Here is a 26,780-nt window from a genome sequence, read left to right on the forward strand (position 1 = left end):
ATTATTAAGACAATTTAAATTCATAACAGATGTTTCAAATGGTTTAGAATATCTCATGCACCGAGTCCTACCAGTAGGTAGAAAGAACAAATGGCTCATTTTGCAAGGAAGAAGAGCATTAACATTTTCAAACGAAGAAAGTCCTATCTCCTGAGAAAAAGTAATGCATTAAATGTTACCATAATTATCTAAAAGAATGAACTCCTTACACCCTTACACATGGTAGCATGTCAAACCACAATGTACTATAATATTATTAAAGAATTGTAGTTTATAAAACCACTCCCAACGCTAACAAATAGTGTATCATTAAGCTGGACAGATAAAGCAAATGGGGTCACGGAATCAATTAGAAACGTGCAGATCAAGGAAGCAGCCGTAGAATGTAAAAGTTATCATGGCTGGTAGTGCCTCAATGACAACCCTTTTATTGCATGTGTGAGAATCCTCGGGCCTGTACGTCACTGATATTCATTGTGGCAGGTCTATATTTCTGTGCAATACTATTGTTTTCACCATAGGTTCTATACAATGCTTACATTATAGTGTTGCCTTGGCTATCACTGACAGTGCAGAATCGATCAGTTTCAAAGATTGCATGGGTTTAAAATTAAAATTGAATAATAATGTAGCATATTAATATTCTTATTTGGCATGGTATCAGTACCTCACAGTAAACAATATCACTAAATGATAATGAATCCTGCTACATAGTCAATTGCAAAACAGAGAAGTCTAGAATTAGGGAATTGTATCACTGGAAAACTAGTATGATGAGAAATCTCCCAAATCATTTTAGTTGTAGCACGATGCATCCTTTGGTGTCCATGTCACAGAACTTACTCGTAATCGTGTGCTTATTATTACTCTCTCATGACCCTTACAGAGGATTCAGGTATATCAACCTGTCCCCCCCACCCCTTCGTTGACTAGTATTCATTCAGGACTTCATTCATGTGAAATAGTACAGTAGCATATCCCTTTCCAAAGGCATGCTTGCACAGTTCATACAGATGGGAGACTGACTAGTAGACTTCCCGCAACAAAGCAGTATTTCATGAGTATCAACTCCCCAATTCATTTCAAAGATAAATGCCTGACAGTGAGTTGTGATTTAGTATTTCTTCAGGATTTTTAGAAACACAGGTCATATGTTGATGACAAACAAATACTTCTCCTTACTGTAATGAGACCAACCTGAGAGACTGCCACTCCTTTCTGAGCTGTTGTGAGAGCTGGTGGTGCTGAACTCCTGAGACTGGTTGTGTGGCATTCTATTAGACAATCCCTCAGCCAATCGGTAGTCAGGGATGTAAAGTAAGGCTAAGGGTTAAAGGGCAGAGGTCATAGTGGCATCATGTGATTAGTTCACAGCACAAGCCCATGCAGACATGCAGTTAGCAACTCAGAAGCGGATGTCCTGGGAGAGAGGAGGGATGTGTTATCTATCCTGTCCTAATGGAAGTAGAGATGGAGTGCTGGTCACTACAGTGAAAAAGAGCTACAAGCATGAAACTGATTGGCTTTGGTGTGTGGTGGTCGAGGAGGTGACGGTGGTGACAGAGGTGGTGGTGGGTAGGGATTGTGCAAGGTATTGAATACATGCCGGTTTGATTTTTTTAGTTTAAATAGCGAACCTGGTAATGAATCACTGTCAGACAACAATTACTAATTCCTATCACATGCACAAGTGACATGAAAATAACCCCTGGAGAAACAAGACTGGCACTTACCATTGTTGCCTTTGTTCTGATCAGGGAAAGAATAACCAAATCCCATCAGATCTGATTTTTGCTGAATTGAGCTCTTCCATTGTGGATCAGGCAGATCGACAGCCAACTCATGAATGCTATTGGAATGCAAGATCTGGGTCGTGGCATATGGGGTCGCCTGTGTTATCTGGCTGGAACTGTTGTAAGTTGTTTTAGTGGTGAAGTCAATGCTGCTGTAAATGGCTCCCTCCGAGAGCATTGTTGCTGTTTTATCCCCTTGGCCTGGAACCGGGGGCAGCACATCTGGGGTGTACACAGAGAAATGAAATCATTCATTTAATGAAGCCCAAACCTATCCGCAGTGAAGATGAAAAATAAATGTGTCATGTCACACGCGTGCATTTTAGCGGCGATGGCTTCATGAGCTGGTGAACGGTAGATGATGTCCCACCATTAGCCAGGCGATCAGCCTTTGTGACAGGCAGGCCAACCACAAGTCCTTCACGTCTCACTGCTGAAAGCACCCCTTCCCCCATCTTCTTCACCCACAAAGGAAAGGGTTGGGGTATTTCCCTACCGAGTAATGCGGTTTAGCTGTTCATTGCATTTTAAAGCCATGGAAACTATCAGCACTTTGAAGCAGCAACAATCAAAAGGAACCTACACATCTGGGATGCAAACAGTTCTCTCCCCTTCACCCCAACAACATGCACCATAACTGCTGAACCGAGGAAAGATTGCAGCACCATACGATCTTGACTATGAGCAGACTGTTCCGAGTTCTAACTTATCAATTGTCTGATTTGATTGCATAGCTCCATGCTCTAGTGAAAGTGATGTATTCAAGGGTGTATTTTCCCCCCTTTGATAACAAGGGAAACTTTAATGAACAAGTAATTTTCACAGTACAGCAGGATTTAACTTAGAAAAAGCAATCTCAGCGATCAGGGAGTTTAATTTATGCTCCCAACTCTTAAAAAGGGGAGAATTATAGTTTCAAGTTGTAATACAGCAAAAGTAAAATTAAACTTCAGGAACAACACTGAATATCAATCAGTTCATTTATCATTGTGGTGTGCCGAATTATCTTCATGTAGTGCTTTATCATTCAGAGATGCCACCCCTCTCTTGAGCTCTTATTTTCCACTTTTAGAAGAAAGATTAAACCTAAACACTTAAAATATATATTAAATAATATAATTTAACATATTAAAAAGTGAATTTCAGTATGGTTTGCCAAACCTCATTTTGTAAAATTTAAAATCATCAATCACATAATCTCTTTTTCATGATAGGAAGTTTTCAAGCAATGGCAATATTAAAATGTTAAATTACACATCAAATTACTGCAGTGCAAAATGAACAAACATAAAAGAGCCATTATTTTTAGCAAAAAGCAAAGGAGGAACTTTGCTTTTTTCTAATTGCTTCTTACTAATTTTTTTGCTAATTGCTTTTTCTAAGTGCCTTTTACTAATTTTTGAGTTTATGGGCATAGCAGTACTTGGAATAAGAATTCTTATTCAACTAAGCATTTTTATATTCTAAAGTATATTTTAAGTCTTCTTTAACAATTATTACAAAATTTCATAATGCATTTTGTTCACTGTATATATCTTTGTGGCAATTTTGAAGTCTGAATTTCAAACTTGTTTCACAATTGTGGTTGTGCTTAAATTATGTAACTTCTAAATAGAAATAAGTATGATAGTCACACATATTCAAAGGCATCATGTCTCATTAAGATGTATAAGTACGTAAAACTGTTTTTAAGAATTTCACTACTTTCTTTCACTTCTTGTTTTCAGCGACATACTAACTACAATTTAACCTTCAAGAAGCACGTTTCATTCTAAATTGTTAGTATCAGTGTCATTCTCCAAAACTTTCAGCTGTGTCTCAAAACTGGTGAAAACAGATCCCTTCTTCTCAGGGAGATTTCAGAGTTCATTTCTCCCATTTTCTTCATTTTTTCCCCTCTTTGCTGAAGAATCTTAAGAGGAGAAAATATTTCTACGTCATCGACTCTAGCTTCCAGACACTTTGATTTGAGAGTCTCTCCACAGCGTTAACCTTCAGACTGTGAGCTACTTCCATCACAAGCTTTTGATATGGCAGTGCACTCAAAAGTGGAAAAAATGGGGAAAGTAGTCTAAGGAGCTAGTCCCACATAATTTTACTGTGAAAAAACTAAAATGGTGACCCTAAAAGTAGAATCTCTTTCCCTGCTGGATAAAATTATAGACAATCTTTGCGTCAAAATGCTTCCATGCTCATATTTGGGCTGCATTTTGCCTTCTATATGAGTTCATCATTTGCACATTCTCCAAAATATCAAATTATAGCTCAAATTCAAAAATTTTGGAGGTTTTACATAACTATCTGAAAGTAGGTGCATATCCAATAACAGGGACTCTATTACAGTAGTATACATTGCTTGGAATTATAAGATGACTTTCTTCCAAACAATATGCACTGCCATCTTTAGTCAGGGACTTCCAATGTTCACTTTCTCCCAGCCCTCACCAACCCAACGATGTCATGACAACAGGCTTTCGTTGCCATTTGAGTCAGAAACTTTAGATTTATGTCAAGTCTCCCCTCCAGCTGCATTATTCAGGATTTATGGTAGTTTTTCACAACCTTGGTTGTGGATTCAAACTTTGCTGTTGTTCTTTTTTTGGTAAATAATATCATTGCTTGAGTCAATTATTGTCTCTTTTACTGTATCATACATTGAGGATAGGACAATATGGAATTCATAACTGCATTTCCTTAATTTTTCAACTTGTGTTTTGAAGAAAATTGGTATTTCCTGATTAAATGCTGGGATGAAAGTTGTATGTTTTTGTAAATCATTTTATTGGGTATTCCTACAACTCTTATCCCAATCCACACATCCAGTCATTACATACAGCACATTTGTACATGTGTTGTCATCACTCTCAAAACATTTGCTTTCCACTTGAGCCCTTGGTATCAGCTCATTTATTCCCCTTCTCTCCCCCACCCTCAGTCCTTCACAAGCCCTTGATAATTGATACATTTTTATTATTTTTCATGTCTTATACCCTCTGATGTCTCCCATCACCCATTTTTCTGTTGTCCATCCCCCAGGGAGGGGCTTAGATATAGATCATTGTGATTGGTTCCCCCTTTTACCCCCACATTCCCCTTATCCCCTGGGTATCGCTACTCTCATTATTGGACCTAAGGGTTTTATCTGTCCTGGATTCCCTGTTTCCAGCTCTGATCTGTACCAGTGTACGTTCTCTGGTTTAACCAGATTGGTAAGGTAGAATTGGAATCATGGTAGTGGGGGGGAGGAAGCATTAAAGACATAGAGGAAAGTTGTATGTTTCATCGGTGTTATACTGCACCTTTACTCGCTCTTCCCCTGCCCGCAACCCTTCTGTAAGGGAGTGTCCAGTGGCCTACAGATGGGCTTTGGGTCCCCACTCCACACTCCCCATCATTCACAATGATAGGATTTTTTGTTCTTTGATGCCTGATACCTGATCCTATCAACACCTCATGGTCACACAGATTGATGTGCTTCTTCCATGTGGGTTTTGTTGCTTCTCAGTTAGATGGCCACGTGTTTATCTTCAAGTATTTAAGACCCCAGACGCTATATCTTTTGGTAGCCAGGTACCATCAGTTTTCTTCACCACATTTGTTTATGTACCTGCTTTGTCTTTGGGATGAGAGTTTTATAACTGGTATTGTCACTATGTAGTTTTTTTCAAAAATTAGTAACTTTATTATTCAAGATATTACTTGAATTACATTTAAGCAAGGATTAATATTCCAATATTAAAGGGGATATGGTCCAAATTCTTTACTTCTAAATCATTATAGTCAGTCAGTTGAATCCCATTTCTAGGGATGAAGAACATTGTATACTAAATGAAACAAAGCAAGCAACAACAAAGCCTAATACGTTAAGCAAGATATACCTGTATCAGACATCTATATTCACAAAGTATTCATATAAATAAACCCTGTTATTGACCTTTAAAATGGAAGTATAACAATCAATGTTATATATAAAAATATATAAAGACAATGATATAAATGTATTAAAATGTTAATATTTCAGGAACATACTAAATGAACAAAATGCCAATAACACTGTAAAAAAGATACAATAATCCTTGAAAAAATTTTGTGTTGGCCTTGTTCTTCACTTGTGAAATATTTCATTTCATAAACATGATATACATTTAAAAAAAAAACCTTGCTAATCTAATCAGGTTTTGGTGAATTTGGAAAGAGTCAGTGTACATATTAGAGGAGCATCCTAAAAATAGGGGGGAGGGGGCGAGAATCTCTGTATTTTGGCATTCATTTTTTTTATATAAACATGCAAAGGTTTGCATTTCCCATTTATATATAATAAGTAAATCACAGCTAGTTTTTAGTTGATAAAATGAATGGAAAAAGAACTCCCTTGAGAATATCAACTGGGGTAGGGAATGTGTTGATGGATGTTCTTATTTCCCAATTGGTGATGCTTCAGATGCAGATGGTAGCCATGGTGAAAAAATCGTCTGCAGTCGCAGAGTTCATCGTCTGGTTCCCAAGGAATGCCTTGAGCAGGCACTGGCTGACTGAGGGGAAGATGCAGGCTGAAGAGTCGCATCATTTCTTTTTCCTTCTCTTAATTACTCAACTAAAGCCTACTAGGTTGTTACTGGACATGTAGTTCTATGCAAATCCCATATATAGGGTCATTTATTCATCATTAATACACAACTTCAACATGTAAATGTCCTTTTTCCTTATTTTACGCCAAAAGAACGAGGAACTCACCCATGGAGGCTTATTCACTCATGATACTTACTCTGGATCACCTTCATTAATTATACTTTCAAGTGTAGAAATCTACAGTGGAATCGTCCAAACTTGCCTGACTTACAGCAATAATCCTCTAATCAGTATCCCAAACTTTCCACTCTGTCTCCACAATGAACACAGTAGTCAAGAAATCAAACAACATATTGCAACATATTGCATTGGGCAAATCTGCTATAAGATAATTCTTTCAAGTGTTAGAGAAGGAATATGTGGTCTAAGGAATGCTTAACACAGGCCTTAGTATTTTCAATGCCTTCATAGGCATGTGAAAACCAGACAACAAATAAGAAAAGACAAATTGGTGCATTTGAATACGGTGTTGGTGAATTTTCTGAAAGTACCATGGCCTGCTAGAAGAATGAACAAGTCTGTCTTGGGAGAAGCAATGCCAGAGTGGTCTTTTCAAGGGAGGATGAGGAGACATGTTAGCAGGAGGGACCAGTCCTTGGAAAAGGCCATCACACATGACAAAGCAGAGGGGACCAGAGACAAGGAGGAAGAGATATGGCTGCAACAGTGACAACTGTGAAGCAGATGCAGGACTGGGCAATGTTTCTGTTGTGGAAAGCATCTCCATAAGTTGGAACCAACTCAACGGCACCTAACATGTGAGAAGCAAAATGTATTCCAAGAATGTATCTTGCTAGTTGTGCGGACCTTAGGAATGTGCTTTCAGCCAAGATAATATCAATGCAGTAAATTTACATGGGCATATTTAGTACATGAACTTCACTAACTTTAATTCCAAGTGAAAATACTCTCCATGTGTCTTTAAAAAAATATCTGGGAAAGTGAAAATCAAACTAAATGCATCCAAATAAAACAACAGTTTGCCCAATTTACCTCCACGCCCGAAATTTGCGATCTCAGTTGGACCACTATTGCTATTGTTCACTGGCAGGCTTGTGGCTGGCCAGGAATCAGCAAGCCACGGATAACTGGGATCCCCAGCATTGAGAATTCCTGGACGGCTATAAAAGAAAGAAGGAGAAAAAAAAGAGAAAGAATCAAGGAAACTCAGTGAAGTATTTTAACACCCTTTGCATGTACTAAGCGAGTTAAGGAATAAGAAGCTTTTAATTTGCTTCATCCTGGGGAACATATCAGGAGTCACAAGAATTTAGATACTTCAGCAGTTCATTAATGTTAAAGATAGATCAACCCTGTCAATGGAATTAAAAGCATCCTTGCTTGAGATTCTGTGGAAATGAATTCATTTCTCTGCCGGAAACTGGTAGCAGTCGCACAGAGGAGAGCAGGGTCCTGAAACAAGGTCTGATGACAAATTGCTACCTTATGGGAATAATTGCTCAGAATGACTGCTCAGTATTAGCCTTTCCTTGGACTTTGGGCTACTGCCTCTTGAATTCTTGATGTCCCAATATGCATTTGCCCCTGTAGGCTATAACCCTTGTAATGAGCCTTCCTGCTTGTGTTAGAGGCAAGAACTTGAGGGAAATTAATGAATAGTATTTATACTGTTCCATCAATAGCATATTTCAAAGTTGTCTATATTACAAACTATCAAGGGCATATTAAATGTTTTTAAGTAATAAAAGATCTGCTATGATCTGAGTGAGCATGTGAATAAAGTCTATGAGGAGAACTTCCTTCACATCATATTTAATAAAGAATTCCCATCTTTAATATAAAATATGGAATTCTGATTCCTTTCCAGATTATTAGCATACTTACAGAGAAATAGCAACATCTATAATCATTGTACTTTTGCTTATTTTTAATAGACCCCTTCTGGTACAATCCCTAAGAGAAACATGTGTTTCTATGGAAACCGCAATAAGATCTAACCTCTTTTTTGCTACACCCACTAGCTCTCATTAGGCCTAATCTCTTTTTGCTAAAATATTGATTAAATGGGAGATTGGAAGTTATTACCAAAGCCTAATTACAAACTCCATATTGGCAAAGGGAAAATAGATGAGGATATATGGGTTTGTTATCAGCTTTTATCAATTTCAATTGAGTATCCAAAGTTGTGGAATCCAGTCCTATCAATCTACAGCCTATTCATCATCCATGAATCATTTACTTTGTGATCGATTATGTGTAATTGTTCACTCACAGCAATTTAGGGAGAGCCAATAAGGAGTCTTAAACAACAGCAACTTCATTTGCTAATGTCTAATTAATGCAATAAACATCCTGCTAACAAATGAACACATTCCTTGTGATATTTACTACTAATTTCTTCAGGGGCATCTGGGAGATATGAAACATCTGGACTTGATTCCTCTAAAGTGCACAACAGATAGATCATTAAACCTTGTGGTAAGCCATTTAATTCCTCCTAGAATACTGAGACTTATAAGTGATCGTTTATTACAATAATAGCCTCTTACTAGAGAATTCCTAGTCCTGATTAAAAATAAAATATTTTTAAATGCTTGACATACCTTCCATTGCTCATTAGTCCTCCATCTCCTCTTTGAAAAGTAACTGTAAAAAGGAGAAAGAAACACACACACAAGTAGTCGATATTAATTACAATTAATAGCAACTGCATATTGGCCCTTAGTTTAGAGCTAAAGCCTCTGGGAATTTTAACAAAATATAAATAACATAAATGTACAAAGAGTCACACGTAGTGCTTTGACCCATAGCAACACCATCACATACTCCTGTTTAAATTCAAAAACCAGAAATCCTCAAAAATCAAGTTAAATGCACAGTTAAGTTAAAAGGGTAATGTGAACTTAGGTTTCAAAAAAAGATGGGTGTATTAACAGTTTTGAAGATGGATATAATACTAATGTGGATTTACCAAATCATGATTTTTAATTGTAATTTAAGGTGTTCAATATCTAAATAACAGGGAGGGAAACAGGGTAATTCAGGCAACATCATCAGTTGGATTAAACAAGGGAAACAAATGCTGACAAAATGTTTCTTATCAGCTATCCTTTCAGGAAAAATGATAAACTTTATGATTTATTTTGATTATAATATACATGAAAATAATAATAATAATAACAAAAAGTCATGGGCTGAATACCTTGATTTACTCTCTAACCCAAGCATCCTCATACAATGACCTGTGGGCCACATGTGGCCCGCCAAGGACATTTATCCAGCCCACCGGGTGTTTTTGCCCCTTTTTTTTTTTTAACTGCAAAATAAGATATGTGCAGTGTACATAGAAATTTGATCATAGTGTTTTTATAAAACTGTAGTCCGGCCCTCCAATGGGTCTCAAGGGCAGTGAACTGGCCCCCTGTTTAAAAAGTGTGAGGACCCTGCTCTAACCCCTCAGGGCAATTATATTCTCAAATAATGAATATTCTTAGTAGCATCCACAAGTCCTCAGAAGGTGAGTCCGCTCCTTTCCAATTAATGGTTTGATTTTACAATGTAAATAAGAAAATTGGTTTTCAAGTATTGGCTTAAGAACATAAATATTAATTGTTTCCTTATCCAAAACCCTTTATGTTTGGATTTCAGATAACTTCAAATGTAATAAAAGAAATATGATGTAAACTACAATGAGATTCAGAGACAGGAAACTGAAAATTTTCAGTTATTTAATAGTTCTATAGTAAAATATAAGCATTTACTATTAGTAGGTTAAATAAAGCTTACAAGTAACTTCCCATTAATTTGGATCAATGTTCTTTACTAAATTACTAGATAATTATGGGTGGAGATTGTTGTTTATGGATTAAAAATTTATAAATAAAACATCGTAAATTTATATCTCTGAAAATATTTCATATAGATCGACAAAACCAATCTTTGAAGATAAAGGAAAAACTACCATTTTATAAATTTTACTCAACATAACCTATGCTTGGAAACAGTTGATTTTAACTTCTATGATTATTTCCCCAGCAGGTAAAGCTAAACATGAATGTATAAGACTCCTCAAGTCATGTTGGAAATTACGGCATATTCACAGTGAGTATTTTTAATTTGAATAATATCTCCTTAAATCATCTGTTCCATAACTTCAGGATCACCAGTATGATAATTATTTAAATTTCAAATTTCACTTCCCTCACCCCTTCCCTAAGGTCTTCTAATGACATTGTCATTCATGATATCATAATCAGGCACTATCATTATCATCCCAAGGATATATCCAGACTTTTAGGTAGAAAAACATATCAAGAGCATTTTGTTGATATCACAATTTCCTGATCAATTTATCAGGCAAGATCTCAAATACATTTTATAACAATTCGGCTCCAACCTGTGCATCTGCACAGGATGGACTATAGACAGTTCTTCAGAGAAGAAAAACTAAGACAGGGTGCTGCTTTCCTTTTAGGCAGGCTCGCTTAAATTCTGGGGATCATTGCATCCACACCACGCCATTATCACTTTAATAACTGCTTCCAACAATAAAAAGATTAATATGAACTACTTATTATTAAAATTGAGTACTGGAGGAATTAAATAATATCTGATTAGGAAAACAAAGAAAAACACAAAATGTGAAAACACCACAGATCATTAGCTTTCCATCTGATGTGATGTCCAGTTCTGTGGCTTTTAATAGACAATCAAGTGATTGTTCTACTACAGTAAAAGAGAGCTAAGATAACATGATGGATATCATTGTGAAAATGGAAATGACCACAGATTATACCTCAAATTGCGTTGCTTAGGAGATACGTGAAGAGGAGGTAGATTTCAGTTCCTGATTGACTTGCATTTTCCCTTCACCTAAAGTTTATGATACTGCCAGACCAAAAATTTGGAAATACAAAAGCACACACCTAAAAATTGAGGTGCAATCTACTTTTTGCATGTAGCCCAGTTAAAAAGTGCTCATAGATTATAAAATATTTAGTTATAACACTCAAATACATATCGGTATACTTTTGATTAAAGGTAGTATGCATATGTTTCATGGATCCAATAATCTGGTCCATATTAATGTATTAACTGGCTGAGAATTTAAGTGTAAAAAAGGATATTTTATCACTTTTAGTCATTTTTAGGTCCTATCTCTTTCCATCATCGTAGTGACCCTATCAAATAGAGTAGAACTGCCCCTGTAGGTTTCACAGGTTGTAATTCTTTATGGGAGCTGAAGCCTTGCTAAAATCAGCTTGATGGTAGTGAGTTTAGATTATAGTATATCTCTTTCCAATGTACTTCAATTCTAATCTACATATATTTTTGAAATCGTTCAAAAAATGGTTTAAATACTAATTTAAATGGTTTGAACAACATCCCATCAAGACACACTTATTTTTGTATCTCTGCTGTACAGCAACGATGGGGTAGGGTCCCAGACAGCCCATCTGGACTCAGGGTAACCCCGTTCGATGGAGTCATTGTGTCTGTAAATAGCCACAGTGGCATGGCGGCTGAAACACTCATCTGTCAACTGAAAGAAGCTCACTTCAAACCACAAGCTGTCCATGAGAGAAAGATGTGGCAGCCTGAGCCTGCAAAGACAGCACCCTCAGAAACCCTATGGAGCAGATCCATTCTGTCCTAGAAGGGAGCTACGACTTGCAATAAACTCCTGTACAGAGAGTCAGGTACACTGTCACAGATCCAGGCATACCTACCCAAGGGCGGTGGGGGAGAGTCCTCTAAAAACGAAAGCCAATAAGGATAAACAAACTTCAAGTAGAAGACACTGGAGTGACATACCACATGTACTCTAGCACCGACCTGACTATCAGCCGAGGCACCTCATTTTACAACAAAAACTGCATTAAAATGTGCTGATGCGTTATACGGCCGCAGTGGTAAAAACAATGTGGTACTCATATAAAGACAGATATTCAGACCAATGGAAGAGAGCTGAAAACCGAGAAATTTTTTAAAAATCAACATATAGACAACTGATTTTTGATGAGTCAAAAAATATCAAATGGGAAGTGGAAGCCTTCTTCAATAAGTACTGCTAGAAAAAATGAACATCCACCTGCAGAAAACCTAAGCAAGACCCTTACCTCTCCATGCACAAGAATCAACTCAAGGTGGATCACAGACCTTGAGATAAAACCTCAAACGATTAGGACCATTAATGAGGGAATTGGGGAAAACCTGAGAACGTTGGCACAGGGAATACATATGCTATTGGAAATAGGGAAGGATACAAATACAGAGGAGCCACAAATAGACAAGTGGGATATACTGAAGAGAAGACGCCTGTGTACATTGAAATAATTCACCGAGAGTCATAAGCGAGCCCACAGACTGGGAAACAGCTTTAGTGATGACATATCGGGCAAAGACCTTAATACTAAAATCTATAATACTTTGATAGCTTACAATAAGAAAAAAAAAAGACTAACTGCCCACTAAGGAGGTGGGCATAAGACCTGAACAGAAGTTTCACAGGGGCAGAAATCGAATGTCTAATAAACATATGACAATATGTTCCCAATCATTACTCATAAGAGAAATGCAAATTAAAACAACTATGAATTACCACCTAACACCCTCAAAGAGAGCCCAATTCAAAAAATCAGAAAGAAACAAGTGTTGGAGGGACTGTGGGGAGATAGGAACTCTCATTCACTGCTGGTGGACCTGTAGGTATGTGCACCCATTATGGAAATCGTTTTGGCAATATATAAAACAGATGGAAATTAAGCTACCATATGACCCAGAAATCCCCCTACTGGGCATACACACAGAGGAGGCAAAAAACAAACCACAGCCAGGCATCTGTACGCCAGTGTTCATTGTAGCATGGTTCACAATTGCAAGGATTTGGAAACAACCCAAATATCCAACAACAATGAATGGATTAAAAAACTGTTGTACATGCATACAACGGAGTACTACACATCCCTAAAAAGCAGTGATGAACGCATGAACCATATCTCCGCATGAGATGAACTGGAGGAAAACATGCTAAATGAAGTAAGTCAAGCACAAAATGACAAGTACAACATGAGTCCACTGAGGTAAGCTTAAAAAACATGGGTCATAGGGGAAAAGCTACTATATACATACATCCCTGGGTTGAGGTCCAGCAACTAGGGCAGGGGCCAAACCCAATCCAGGGATACATGTAGGACACTCAACAAAATAAAAGAGGGAAAGACAGAGAAAGGAAAAAAAAGACATGGGTAGGGAGGAGTAGGGCACTAACCCACCCAAGCAGAGAGTATTGTTTATATTTCCACAGGAGAGAGAAACACCAGGCTTCAACCTGATGCACCAAGACATGAATGCAACCTACAGGCATGTACCAGGGAACCAATAGAGAGGTCTGCAGGGCCAGCCCCAATACCAATTATGTGGACCACCCCTCCTCCCCCCCTCCCCAGAAGAATGCACTTCACAGGACAGCACTGGGTTCTTTCTTGGGGAGCAAGGTGCATCAGATTAGAGCCCACAGGATAAATGAAAAGGAATGGAGAGGGAAGAGAGGGCATCATGGCCCACCAAGCCCCTAGTATGATGGCTGTACCTGCTTGTAGCAAACAAAGCACAGGGAGGACCATAGGGCCGGTCCCGCCACGGGACACGGCCTCCTTCACTGAACCATGTGCTGTGGGGGACAGCACTGGAGACACAGTGCGGGTATACTGCACAGTCTGGCCCCATCACGCTGGGGCGAGGCACTGAGGGCATGCAGCAGATTAGCAAGGGGAGCAGAGTGATGAAACCCCCAGGGAATACCACATCAGACTTGAATATAAAACAATCTTAAGGGCCAAAAAAAAAAAAAAAAGACCTTGAACTACTTACAGTCTTTTCCATTTTTGCAATGGCTTTCTTTTTGTTATTGTTATTTTGCTTTTATTATTGTTATTGTCTTGTTAGTTTTGACTTCCTTTGTTGTTTTATTTGTGTTTGCCTGGTTTTTGCACTTATTAGTGTATCTGCATGTCTATCTAGATAAGATAGGCAGGATAAATAATTCAGAGATGAAAAGAACGGAACCGAAGTTTCCAGGGGGATACGGGAGAAGGGGAGGTGGGAGAAAGGAAAGTGGGGGGTTGTGAAAGAACCCAGGGCAATGTAGCAGCGAGGAATTACTAAACCTGAATGAAGACTAAACATGATGGTGGGAAAAGAGGAAAGTAAGAGGAAATAGAGGGGAAAGAACCAGGAGGCAAAGGATATTTACAGAGGCCTAAATACAGGTATGAACATATGAAAATATATAAAACATATATAAATATAAAATGAGAGATGAATAGAACTATGTACTCATACCTATATGTTAAGACTTAAGGTTGCAGATGGACATTGGGCCTTGACTCAAGTACTGCCTCAACATAAGAACACTTTGTTCTAACAATCCAGTATTCTGTGATGCTTACCTTCGTGAAAAGATCACCAAAGGCAAAATGGCTCCATAGGCAATGTGGTGAAGAAAGCTGATGGTGCCAGGCTATCAAAAGATATAGTGTCCGGGGTCTTAAAATCTTGAAGATAAGTGGCCATCTAGCTCAGAAACAGCAAAGCCCACATGGAACAAGTACACTCACCTGTGTGACCATGAGGTGTTGATGGAATTACATGTCAGGCATCTAAGACCCAGAACAAAATCATACCCAAGGTGAAATTGAGGGTGGGGCATGGAGTGAAGACCCAATGTCCATCTGTAGACAATTGGACATCTCAGAGGAATCACAGGGAAGATATTAGCCAGTCAGGGTACAGTATAGCAGTGATGAAACACAACTTTTCTCTATTTCTTTGGTGTTTCCTTCACCCCACTATGATGACCTCAATTCTACCTTACAAATTGGATTAAACTAGAGCATGCATACTGCTACAGCCAAGAGCCTGCAAAACAGTGAATCCAGGATAGATAAACCCCTCGGGGTCAACAAGGAAAGTAGAGATACCAGAAAGATTATGGGAGAGTGTGGGAGGGGAGGGGGAGAGGGAATCAATCACAAATATCAACCTAGAAACTCCTACCAGGGGGATGGATAATGGAAAAGTAGGTGAGGAGTGATGGTGGATGATGCAAGATATGGAAATAATAATCTATAACTTGTCAAGGGTTCATGAGGGAGGGTGGGCAGGGGGAAGTAGAAATGGGGAGTTGATATCAGGGGCTCAAGTGGGAAGAGAATGCTTTGAAAATGATGATGGCAACATATGTGCAAATGTACTTGACACACTAGATGAATGTGTGGATTGTGATAAGAGATGTAAGAGTCCCTAATAAAAGTATTTTTATTAAATTGCTGAAATACTTGGTTTATTCTTGAGTGTTTTCAAGTTTCTGAGGAAAAAGAAAAAAGCTGCCAACCAAGAATCCCATATCCAGCAAAATTTTCCTTCAAATAGGAGGGAGAAATAAAAATTTCCCTCAAATATAAGGGACAAAAGTTACTGCTAAACAAGGGGGAAAAATCAAGCAATTAATTTTTAAAAGGCCAGCATTAACAATATATGTATATTACTGGGGTTATTATGTGCAAAAAATCAACATGGTAGATAAACCCAAGAGCCCAATAAGGGTTAACTTTTTCCAGAAACCAATACAATGAAAGTAGCATTTAAAAAAACATAACAACAACAGAGAAATAGAGGAGAAATAAAGACACCAATAAGAGCACACACAAAGGAAAAATAAAACACACGCAATAAAATGATAGCAATAAACCCACATATATTCATAATGACAATGAATATCAATGGATTAAATGCACCAATAAAAGGCAGTATTGGATTGAATTACAAAACAAAGCCCATTTATATGCTGCACACAAGAGACCCTTCTTAAACTCAAATACAAAAATAGACTAAAAAACAAATGAGGACAATTTATAAGGCCAATGATTTTTATTTTTGTTTTAATATGATCACCAAAGTAAACCAGAGTCATTCATCACCCGAGGGCAAGCCGATGGATTGTAGGCTCCAACATAATTCTAGACCCATTCTAACAACACTTCTTATAGCACGGCCCCCACTTGATGCTCACCTTCACAAAGAGATCAATAAGGTAAGCGTGCCCCAGCAAAATGTGGTGAAGAAAGCAGATGATGCCTGGCTACCAATTGGGGTCTTAAAGTCTTGTATCCAAACACACAGCCATCTAAGTGAAGCATCAACAAAGTCCACACAGAAGAGGCACATCAGCCTTTGTGATCAAAAGATAATGAAAACAAAATGAAAATATGATGAAAGGAAAAATATCAGCATTTAAATTATGAAGCTCCCAATTTGTAGAAGGATTTGGAGGACAGTGGGAAGCCAGAATCCATCTGCAGAGTATCCAGTCAGATTAAGTCTCTGGCAGATCCCCTCTGGTCACAGCAAAGGGCTTTACTACCAGACTGGGAATGAGATTATTGGAAACTTGATTATGCTAGATGGGACCATGGTAAAAAATGATGCTTGACCACTTTCTTGACCCAACCTAAATTTGCTCTATGCTCAAATATTTCTTGATTGTTCCACAATAGAAAAATCTTCTCCAGCTTTTTAAATATTGTTGATTTCCTTTAAATATTGTCATTTCCTTTTACATTTAAAAAGTTTTATCTTTATGTTATTATTATTATTGTCTTCTGGTCTCTATTTAATTTTAGTTTTACTTTTAATTGTTCCTGTGCGGTTTGCTACTTTGTGGACCACAGAAGGAGTAGATGCAGAGACCGTGAGTAATGCAATGGTTTATCAAGAATTCGGGGGCGGGGGATAAGAGGCAGGGAAGAGAGGGGGAGGGTAATTGTGGAGCAGTCAATGAATGCTGGAGCAGGGAGGGAGGATTTGAACTGATTGTGATAAAGTATATACAACTCTTTTTGAAAGGTATGTAACTATGGAAGTGTATGATATGTGAATATTTTATCAAGAAAACTACTACTAAAAAATAAAAGAAGAAATCAATCTTTAGCTATGGATAATATACATATATTGTTAATGGGTACCATAGGTAAAGGAAGAAGGCTTTTGCTTAGGGGGCATTGAGTGTATTTTAATGGCAGTGGGACAGTTTGAAGAGGGTTATCAATAATGATTATATGACATGAAGACTATACTCAATGTTACTGAATTATACATGTAGAAGTTGTGGAATTAGAGAATGTATTATTGTGTATATTTTGCCAAAATTTAAAATTAAAAAAACCATAAATAACAATGAGTACAAGGAAGAAGAAAATGCTCTAAAATTGATTGTGGTAAATATTGTACAATTCTTCTTGATATTATGGAACTAATGATAGTGAATGAAGTGTCAATAAGACTGTTACAGAAAAAAGCAGGAGTGGCAATATCAATCTATGATAAAATAGACATCAGGACATATAACATAATGAGAGACAAGAATGGATACTACATATGAATAAAGAGATAACAGAACAAGGAGCATAACCATAATCAGCATATATGAAAGATGTTTGCCATTTATCAATCAAGCCCTCATGGAGCTGAAGATAGAAATAACAGCTTGGCAATAGTAGTGGGTGACATCAATATACCACTCTTATGAAAAGTAGATCATCTTTAAAGGAATTTAATAAAGACACAGGAGTGCTAAGAATAATCAATTAGCTGGATCTCCTAGACATATACAGAGCATTCTACCCCACAAAAACACTGTATACTTTCTTCTCCAGTGCATAAAATACTTACTTTAGAATAGACATCTTATTAGGCCACAAAGCAAGCCTTAATAAATTGAAAACATCATTGAGATCCTACAATCCATTTTCTCTGATAAAAAGGCTATAAAACTAGAAATCAACAATAGAAAGAACAAGAACATAAAGACAAACACATGGAAATTGAGCAACATACTACTTAAAAACAACTGGTGAAGGGATGGCATTAATGAATTCTTTATAAAACGATAATGATAACACAATGTATCAAAACTTTTGGTGCACACCAAAAATAGTAATCAGAGGGCAACTTATAGCAATCATTGCACACATGAAAAAAGAAAAGTCCATAAGCAACACCTTAACACAACACTTGAACCAACTAAAACAAGAACAACCCAAGCCCTCAACTAACAGGAGAAAAGGAATCACAAATCTTAAGAGCAGAAGGCAGTAAATTGGAAAACCTAACATCAGTGGGAAAATCAAGAAGACAAAAAGTGGGTCTTTGATAACTTTAATGAAATTAGCAAACTTCAGGCAAACACAAAAAAGAAGAAAGAGAAGGAATAAACATCTAGGATTATGAGAGGAAAAGGGTAACATCACAACAGATCCAAATGAAACACAAAGAATAAAAACACTACTATGAAAGACTGTACTTGAACAAGTTTGAAAACCTTGAAGAAATGGAAAAATATCTTGAAATAGACCAGCTACCCAATTAACATAGACTACTGTGGAAAACCTCCATAGACCAATAACAAAAGAAATAATGGAGAAGGGCATTAAGAAACTTCCAAACAAGATGGCTTCACAGGGGAATTCTACCAAATATTCAAGTTGTTGTCGCCAATTCTACACAGAGTATTCCAGAACATGGAAAGGGACAGCAAATCCCAAAATTCATTTTATGAAGTAAGGATATCCCAGATACCAAAATAAGGAAAGGAACACAGAAGGACCAAAAAAAATCCCCCAAACTATAGACCAATATTTTCCATGAACATAGACACCAAAATCCTCAACAATATTCTGGCCCTAAGTATCCCACAGCATATTTAAAAAATAAAAAAAAGAAGAATTCACTAAAACTAAGTGGGATTCATACCAGTATGTAAGGATGTTTCAACATTGGAAAATAATCAATGCAATCCACCACACAAGCAAGATTAAAAATAAGTCACCTGATCATATTAATAGGTGCAGAAAGCCTTTGGCCACACTTATTTCTGATAAAAAAACATTCAACAAAATAGGAACACCTTAAATATCATGTACAAGCAAACAAACACACAAAAGGGAGCTAACATAACATTTCCTTTGAGAACGGGAACCATACAACGAAACTCAGTACAGAGAGTTTGGTTTAGCTTGATTTAAGCTCATCTCTCTAGGAGCAACTCACAAAATTTCACATAGATAGGGTGTGTGGTTAGAAGGGCCATCTCTTCAATTTGTAGCCCTGTGCTTAATCAGTGTTTCACTAAGGCTCCTTACATACAAAGGTGAACAACGAAATACACTATAGAATGCAATTGACTGCCTTAAAATGGAACACAGACAGTATTTGGCATACACGAATATGTCCTTTTGAAAAATGTTCCTTATAAGACAGAAACAAATGGAAGATTTATCAGAGTTGCTTACGCTTCTCCAATAAAGAAAACAATTATATTTTTAATTAGCCTTTTAATCCATGCTTAAAATTATTAGGGTTTTCCAAATTGCTAACCGTATAAAATTTTAAAACTAGACTAAAGTACACCTGAGTCTTTAAATCATGAGAGTAAGAGCAGACGAGAAATAAGAATCAATTAGAACCCTTCAATAAGAAAAACACCATATTTGGTGTTTTGTTATTTATTTATTTATTTTCACTCAGCATTTCTTTGTGTAGATAAAGGAACATAAAAATAAATGCCACGGCAAATTTCTCTTCTTTTGAAGTACTTAATTCTCATATCAGAGAAGCATTTAACTGCCGAGCCTGAAACAAAAAGGGAGGGAGTGTTTGGGCATTCTTGTGCTTTTCCCGGTCTTGATATCAGAGTGTAGTAACTGCTCATCAGGGAAACAAACTGGGGTACTGAATTTTCACTAGGCACCTCTAAACACACCCCAAACTTAGAAACTTTCATATTTTTTTCTTTTTATTTTACCCTAACTCTAACCCTAACCCTAACCCTAACCCTAACCCTATCCCTAACCCTAACCCTGAAACTTTCATATTTTTATATGAAAGCATCAAGTGGTTTTTAGTAGAGACTAACTGGATAGTACTAAAATTTATAAGAAGTTCCACCAACACTTGAATCTAACATGTTTTAGAATTGTATTAAATATGTTTAATTCATTGCAATTTATATAATGGATATAAGCTAAAAAGTTTTGTAAGTTTATTTCATACTCAAAGTACCTCCACTATTATCTGAAAGGATTAATCCAAATCTCATAGCTCCTGGAACTGGGGACAGGGGCACATAACTTCGTGGTAAATTGACAATTTAAGGGAAGAAAGCTTTCAGAGTGCCTATCTCTAGTAGGCCACATTTTCCCTCTCCAAATGGAAACTTTAAAGTTTGCGGCCAAGCCTCATTCCCTCTCCTGATAAGCTATTTCTAAAATATGAATGTAGATTAATCCTCTTTTAATAAGCATTAACTCAGCCCAGATAATCAGACTATAAAAATTCCATCAAATCTTTTAGCTGCCTTTAGATGGTTTTGTCAATTAATTCATATTTCACCAACAGTTTTAAAACCTATTTGGGAAAGGGTTAGCATTTGGTGATGTTCCCACTAATACTGAATTTTTTATATTTACTGAGTTCCATAATATCTATCATCCTCAAAGGTAATATTTACAGAGCATGATTCTCTCCCTGAGGAGTGAGGAAATATTTATGTTCATTAAAAAGTTGATGACTGTTAAAATTGGATGTAACTCCAATCTAATTCTAATGAGGCTACATGACTTGGTTCAAAGCTATGTTGTTCAATTTTTTATTCACAGAGTCATACATATATATATATACAGATGTCCACATATAACCAAACCTTTATTCAAGAGCTAAGATCATCTATTGGTTTACAATTTTATTTCACCCTATAAAAACTTAGAAAGGCAATGCTTCTAAAAGTCAGAATCCCCACACATGAAGCAGCAAGTAGATTATTATCACTCAGTGGACAGCATCTAGAGAAGCACAAAATAACTTTATGGAGCCCATGGGATATGAGGATGCCTTTTTGCCCCAGCTGTCCTTCTCTGTGCTGTGCGCAAACCTGTGGTGTGTGCTTGTCTCTAAGGAGTGTAATGGATAAGAATGAACACAAAACATTGTGTTAGTGTGTGACGCTGCCCGGAGAAAATGGGGTGGTGTGCAAAGGAGCCAAGCACAGCCGGGCCAAATGCTCCTGGTTTATAGTTGATCTTTGATGGTGGCTTTATACAATCTACCAGCGCTTTCTGATTGCTCATAGTCAGATGTTTTCAGAGTTAAAGAACATATCTACACTGAACAGCAGGGGTTTTCTATTCTGAAAAAATAATCTCACTGCCATTCAGTTAATTATGACTCCAAGCGACACCATACGCACTTCACTTGAAGCACTTAAATACAACCGTTATGAGAGACGAAGCTCATCCACCTTAAAGTTTTCTCTCTAAAGATTGAGTCATCGTAGTCCTGCTCGAAGTTATTGCCTCTATCAATGGTTTTGCAAATGAAAGGACCTTGTGCTCTGGTTCCATAAACTCCCTAACTTTCTGACTCAATAATGAAAATTCACAAGGTGGAGGAAAATACTGATGTAAGAAGTGCACAGCTGACGTCGCCATGTCATATCTGCCATGCTCGGCTCTTGTGGCTTGTCGTTTGATTTGCTGCTCATCCAGAAGCAAGCAGCAGTTGCTGGAGGCAAATGACTACCCAAGGTGAATCCATTCTGAAAGTCAACCATCGATCAACTACGTATAGAGGTTTGGAAAGGCTTTGTTCTCTGACTTGGCGTTATTCCAAAATATTTGAAGGGCATGGCATCTTTGATGTAACGTTATTTCTACAAGCAGATGAATATCAATCATAATGAGAAATGATAGCAGGTCATACACTATGTTTGTCAAGCTCAAAGACCAACATATATTTTCAAATGAAGTGCAAAAAGCAGAATTTAGCCAACTCTGATGTTGAAGGAGGAGGAGAAAAGGAGGAAGAAGGGGGAAGGAGAGGGATAGAAGGAAACATCTCTCTGACAATTTTAACTAATATCACAAACCTAATTATCAAAGCAATGCTATTTATTAAAAATTGAATGAATGATGGAAATCAATAAATCATTACTTTAAATATGGATATATTAGAAATTTCCCCCCAAAGTTACTGTGGTTTTGTGTGCTTAAGTGTTGATTCTGACTCAAAGTAACTCTACAGGACAGTTTAGAACTGTTCTATAGGCCTTCCCAGGCCATATCTTTATAGAAGCAGACAGTATCATATTTCTCGTACAGTGCTGGTGGTGGGTTTGAACTGCTGACTTTCTAGTTAACTGGAGAATGTTTACTGAAGAGAAGAACAATATTTAATGTTTTGTTGTTATCTCATAGGTCAAGCAAAATAGAAAGCATAAAGAAGTTGTTGATTCAATTCTTCCTTAGCCTTTATGTGGGTTATGCAAAAGGAATTGTAACAAGCAATTGATTAGATAGATGTATTGATACACAATTCCTAAGAGGAAAAAAAATACTTGACTACAACACAGAAAGTAATATATTCAAAATTCAATAAGCTAAAACAGTGAAAGCCAACTAGAATCCTTTTCCTGATAGTATCCCTTGTTGGCTTGGAGATGTGTCACATAGCTGACAAGACACAAGCAAGCAGGCAGACAGTGGAAAGTAAATGAAGGTGCTAGAATGATGGCAAGTCAGGAAGCCTGAGTCCTCACGTTAAAACACTTTCTTTAGTCCTGGAAATGCATTTGACCTGTACATTTAATACAGGTTAAATGTATTACATGCAGTTTAATAAATACTGTTTAAAAATATTTAAACTATAACAGTAACTGATTAACTTTATATTCATAAGATATACACATGATCAACAATGTCATGATCAAATTATCATGACAAACCAGGCAGTCCCTTGGATGCTATGCCTTGCATTTTGAGCTACTTAGGTATTACTGATAGAAGAGAAACCAACAAAATATCATGATTTAGAAGATGAATGAGTAATGAGTCCACTTCAGAATCAATTATTCAAATATCTTATCTTTGTAAAAATTTAAATTAGAAACAGAATATTGGATCCAGTTTCTCAAAATCTTCTAAAGTATCTTGGAGGATAATATTCCATTAAATTGTTCCCCCTGTAAATTCTAGGTAAGTGTGTAATAGAATGAGGCAATTTCTTTTTATTCTTATTTGGAAAAACACTAAAGTAAATATCAATTACATTTGTGTTGAGCACAGCTTCAATGTTGAGTGCATTCTTTGAGTCACTGAAATTTTACTCCTTTCTCTCTCATGAAAACTGTGAAATAGTTTCAATGACATGTTTTCTTTAGTCTCAAGATTCTGCTTTGGACGACAAGGAAAACAGATTTCATGACTAGAAAGGTCACCGAGAAGCACACCCATCTGCAAATTTGGAGGTGTGGTTTGGCTTGCTTTCCTTCTTCTGAAATGATGATTGGCCATGCTAAAATAAGGGCCAGTTTAATAGTAATATGAGTTCTGGTGAGATGATTTTGCTTGTCTGTACTTTGCACTAGGGACATTACTTATTGTAGTCTGTGAATTGAAAAGCTAAAAGCTATATGTCAAACATGTTTTCCTTTGATCGTTATAGCAAGACTTCTGTATAAATCAATTTCCCAATCAATGGTTTAATAGCATGCAATGAATTGTTTGTGGGTGCATCGGAGTACATGAGCATGTGTGTGTAAATCCATGTGTGTTTTCATATTATGAAGACTTTGTTGATACGTTTGATTGTATGTAAATTTTATCGACAGTTAAGATTCACTGGTGATGTAACCCAAAAACATTGCCTTACATTCATAATGTGAAGTAGACAAGAGCAATTCATTTGTCATTAGAGAAAAGTTTGGTTTAGTTGGCAGTAATCTCTTACCAGCATAATTACTGAGTCCCTTTCTTTTCTTTCTTCGCCAATACAACCAGATGCTAAAACCCATCAAAATTACCCAGCAGGCACCACCAATACCAGCTATGAAGGCTGGTTGCTTCACAACATCAGTGATTTGTTCAGTTATGCTGTTATTGTTTTCAGTAATGACCACCTCATTACGCCCTCCTATGGAAAAAGTAAGAGTAGTGTTAGGGAATATTAAGATGAAAATCAATGCAGAAACATATAAATAGTACAAAAACATTTGCCACTCAGAGTACTTATCATGAGCTTGTCACACTTCTTGGTTAGTGTGCTTTACCAATCCCAAAGCAGCATCAAAGAATTGATTAAAAAATGTGATAACCTTGTCCTCTTACATTTTGGATTGCTATAAACACATTAAGACACATTTCTGGGTCTAAAATGAGCACTGAGAGTTATAATAACAGTAAGTTTTCTTCAACTAGCTAAAGTTTTTTTAAAATGAAAGTCTCAAAAATCCAAGTAAAACAATTAGAACAGTTTTACAAACTGCTTCTTATAAGAAATGTTCATGATTCACAGTAACAAGCAACAATATTGTTGTACCAAATCAACTAATTTTGCTCAGACGTTGCTTAGTTCCCTGGGAAGTATAACACCTTGACATTTCTGTATGCTCATACAGATCAGTATGTAAAATTAAATTTCATAAAAAGATAAAGCTCAAATATGTTTATAGCATTTGAAACTAACTTACAAAGTGAATTTAAAATGGAAAGCTAATTCTAAGTCCATTATAACTAAAATACGCATCTCTGAGCTAAGCAAGTGTTCCTGTTTTGACCATTTAGACTTCTTTGATAAGAATTACAATCACACTTCAGGTTTTTACACAGACTTTTAAAAACAAATATCATACAATTGATATTTATTATATTAAGGGTATTTGTGAAATCATCACCACAATTTCAGAACATTTTCTTCTCATATTCATTGCTGTTAATGCCCCAGTTTCCCCTCTCTCCTCTGCCATGTCCCTCCCTAGCTAGTTACTGTCTCCGTACATCTACGTACCCTGGATTTCATATAAAGAAAATCATACAAAGCAAACACAACCCTACAAAGTCGTATAAACCAACCAAATAAATAACATAAGAAGACCTTCAATCGATGAGAAAGCAAAATTTATTGAGTATGGAAATAATTTTAAAATGGGAGATCAAATAGGAAGGTATTACATTCTAACGCAACAGTACCAGCCATCATCAACTTCCCAATGCTCGCTGTAGGGTGACAAGGTTTGCCACATCCCTCTACTATGATCAGAGGGGATGCACGGGAGTTTACATAGGCTTGCAAGTGATGGGACATACGTCACTAGGGAGCAGTGGTTTAGGTATTTATTTCTTTATTTTAAGGACAAATAAAATGCTTTATTGAGCATTTGCTCTAGGACGGGAGGCATCTGTCAAAACTATGGAAGCAGAGAACAGCAATGGCACAAGAAGGAAGGACTGGTCCAAAGTCGATCACAGCCATGACTGCACAGCCCCCAGGTAAATGAACTACCGAATTGTCTGATATGCTAATGTTAGCTCAATGAAACGATTGAAGAAACCAACCCAAACCCTCAAAGGCAGATGTGGGAGGATCCATCCTGTATAGTAGAAAACTAAGGCTTCAGGCCTGTCCTGAGTTGAGGCTTTTGGAGAAGCCGGAAGCGGGCTAAATGGAAGTGGAGCATCCCATCTGAATCGTTGGAGGCACCTATTGGCTTTCTCTGGTTAGTCCTCAGATGGAAGTTGGGACAGCGCTGAGGGAAACTGGCATGGAGTTATTGATTCTGTCCTGACCCTGTTGGCCAGACTGCTTCAGAGTCTGTGGTCTGGCTCTCTGGTGGCTGCTGCAGATTGTTGGGTAGAGTTCTATTTTTATACATAGTCTAGCTGTTGTCTACTTGAATATTCAGTTTCTCATTTTTTACATAGTTTTATTGGCACATAGTTTGCATCATACAATTTAATAATTCAATCACCTTAAGGATTTTGTAATCTTCACCACAATCAATTTCAGAATATTTTCTTCTTTTGCCCATTGTTAGTGGCCATTTCCCCATCCTCCCCAGCCATGCCCCTAGACCAGCAGTTCTCAACTTGTGGGTCACGACCCCTTTGGGGTTGAATGATGCTGTCACAGGGGTAGCCTGAGACCATCGGAAAACACATAAATACTTCACTATATATAATTACATATTGTTTTTAATTAATCACTATGCTTTAATTATGTTCAATTTGTAACAATGAAAATACATCCTGCATATCTGATATTTAAATTATGATTTATAACAGTAGCAATATTACAGTTATGAAGTAGCAACAAGAATAATTTTATTTGGGGGTCACCACAAAATGAAGAACTGTATTAAAGGGTTGCAGCATTAGGACGGTTGAGAACCACTGCCCTAGGCAATTATCAATATATCAATAAATGTAGTCACTAGAGATCTGTGTATTCTGGATTTTATATGCACAAAAGCATACAAAACTCAACCAGAAAGCAAGCAAACAAACCCCCACC

General features: G+C 37.0%; 1 protein-coding gene across 1 annotated transcript in view; it reads right to left on the reverse strand.

Moving 5' to 3' along the window:
* Positions 1-26,780, reverse strand: part of ROBO2 (roundabout guidance receptor 2) — a 210,576-nt gene that overhangs the window by 47,006 nt on the left and 136,790 nt on the right. The window contains exons 16-19 of the mRNA XM_075542944.1: positions 24,222-24,404; positions 8,987-9,029; positions 7,416-7,543; positions 1,734-2,015 (exon numbers count right to left, since the gene is read on the reverse strand). Of these exons, the coding sequence (XP_075399059.1) occupies positions 1,734-2,015; positions 7,416-7,543; positions 8,987-9,029; positions 24,222-24,404 (636 nt within the window). The remainder of the gene's footprint in view (positions 1-1,733; positions 2,016-7,415; positions 7,544-8,986; positions 9,030-24,221; positions 24,405-26,780) is intronic.

Source organism: Tenrec ecaudatus, chromosome 2 (assembly GCF_050624435.1).
Source record: "Tenrec ecaudatus isolate mTenEca1 chromosome 2, mTenEca1.hap1, whole genome shotgun sequence".
Taxonomy (NCBI): Eukaryota; Metazoa; Chordata; class Mammalia; order Afrosoricida; family Tenrecidae; genus Tenrec; species Tenrec ecaudatus.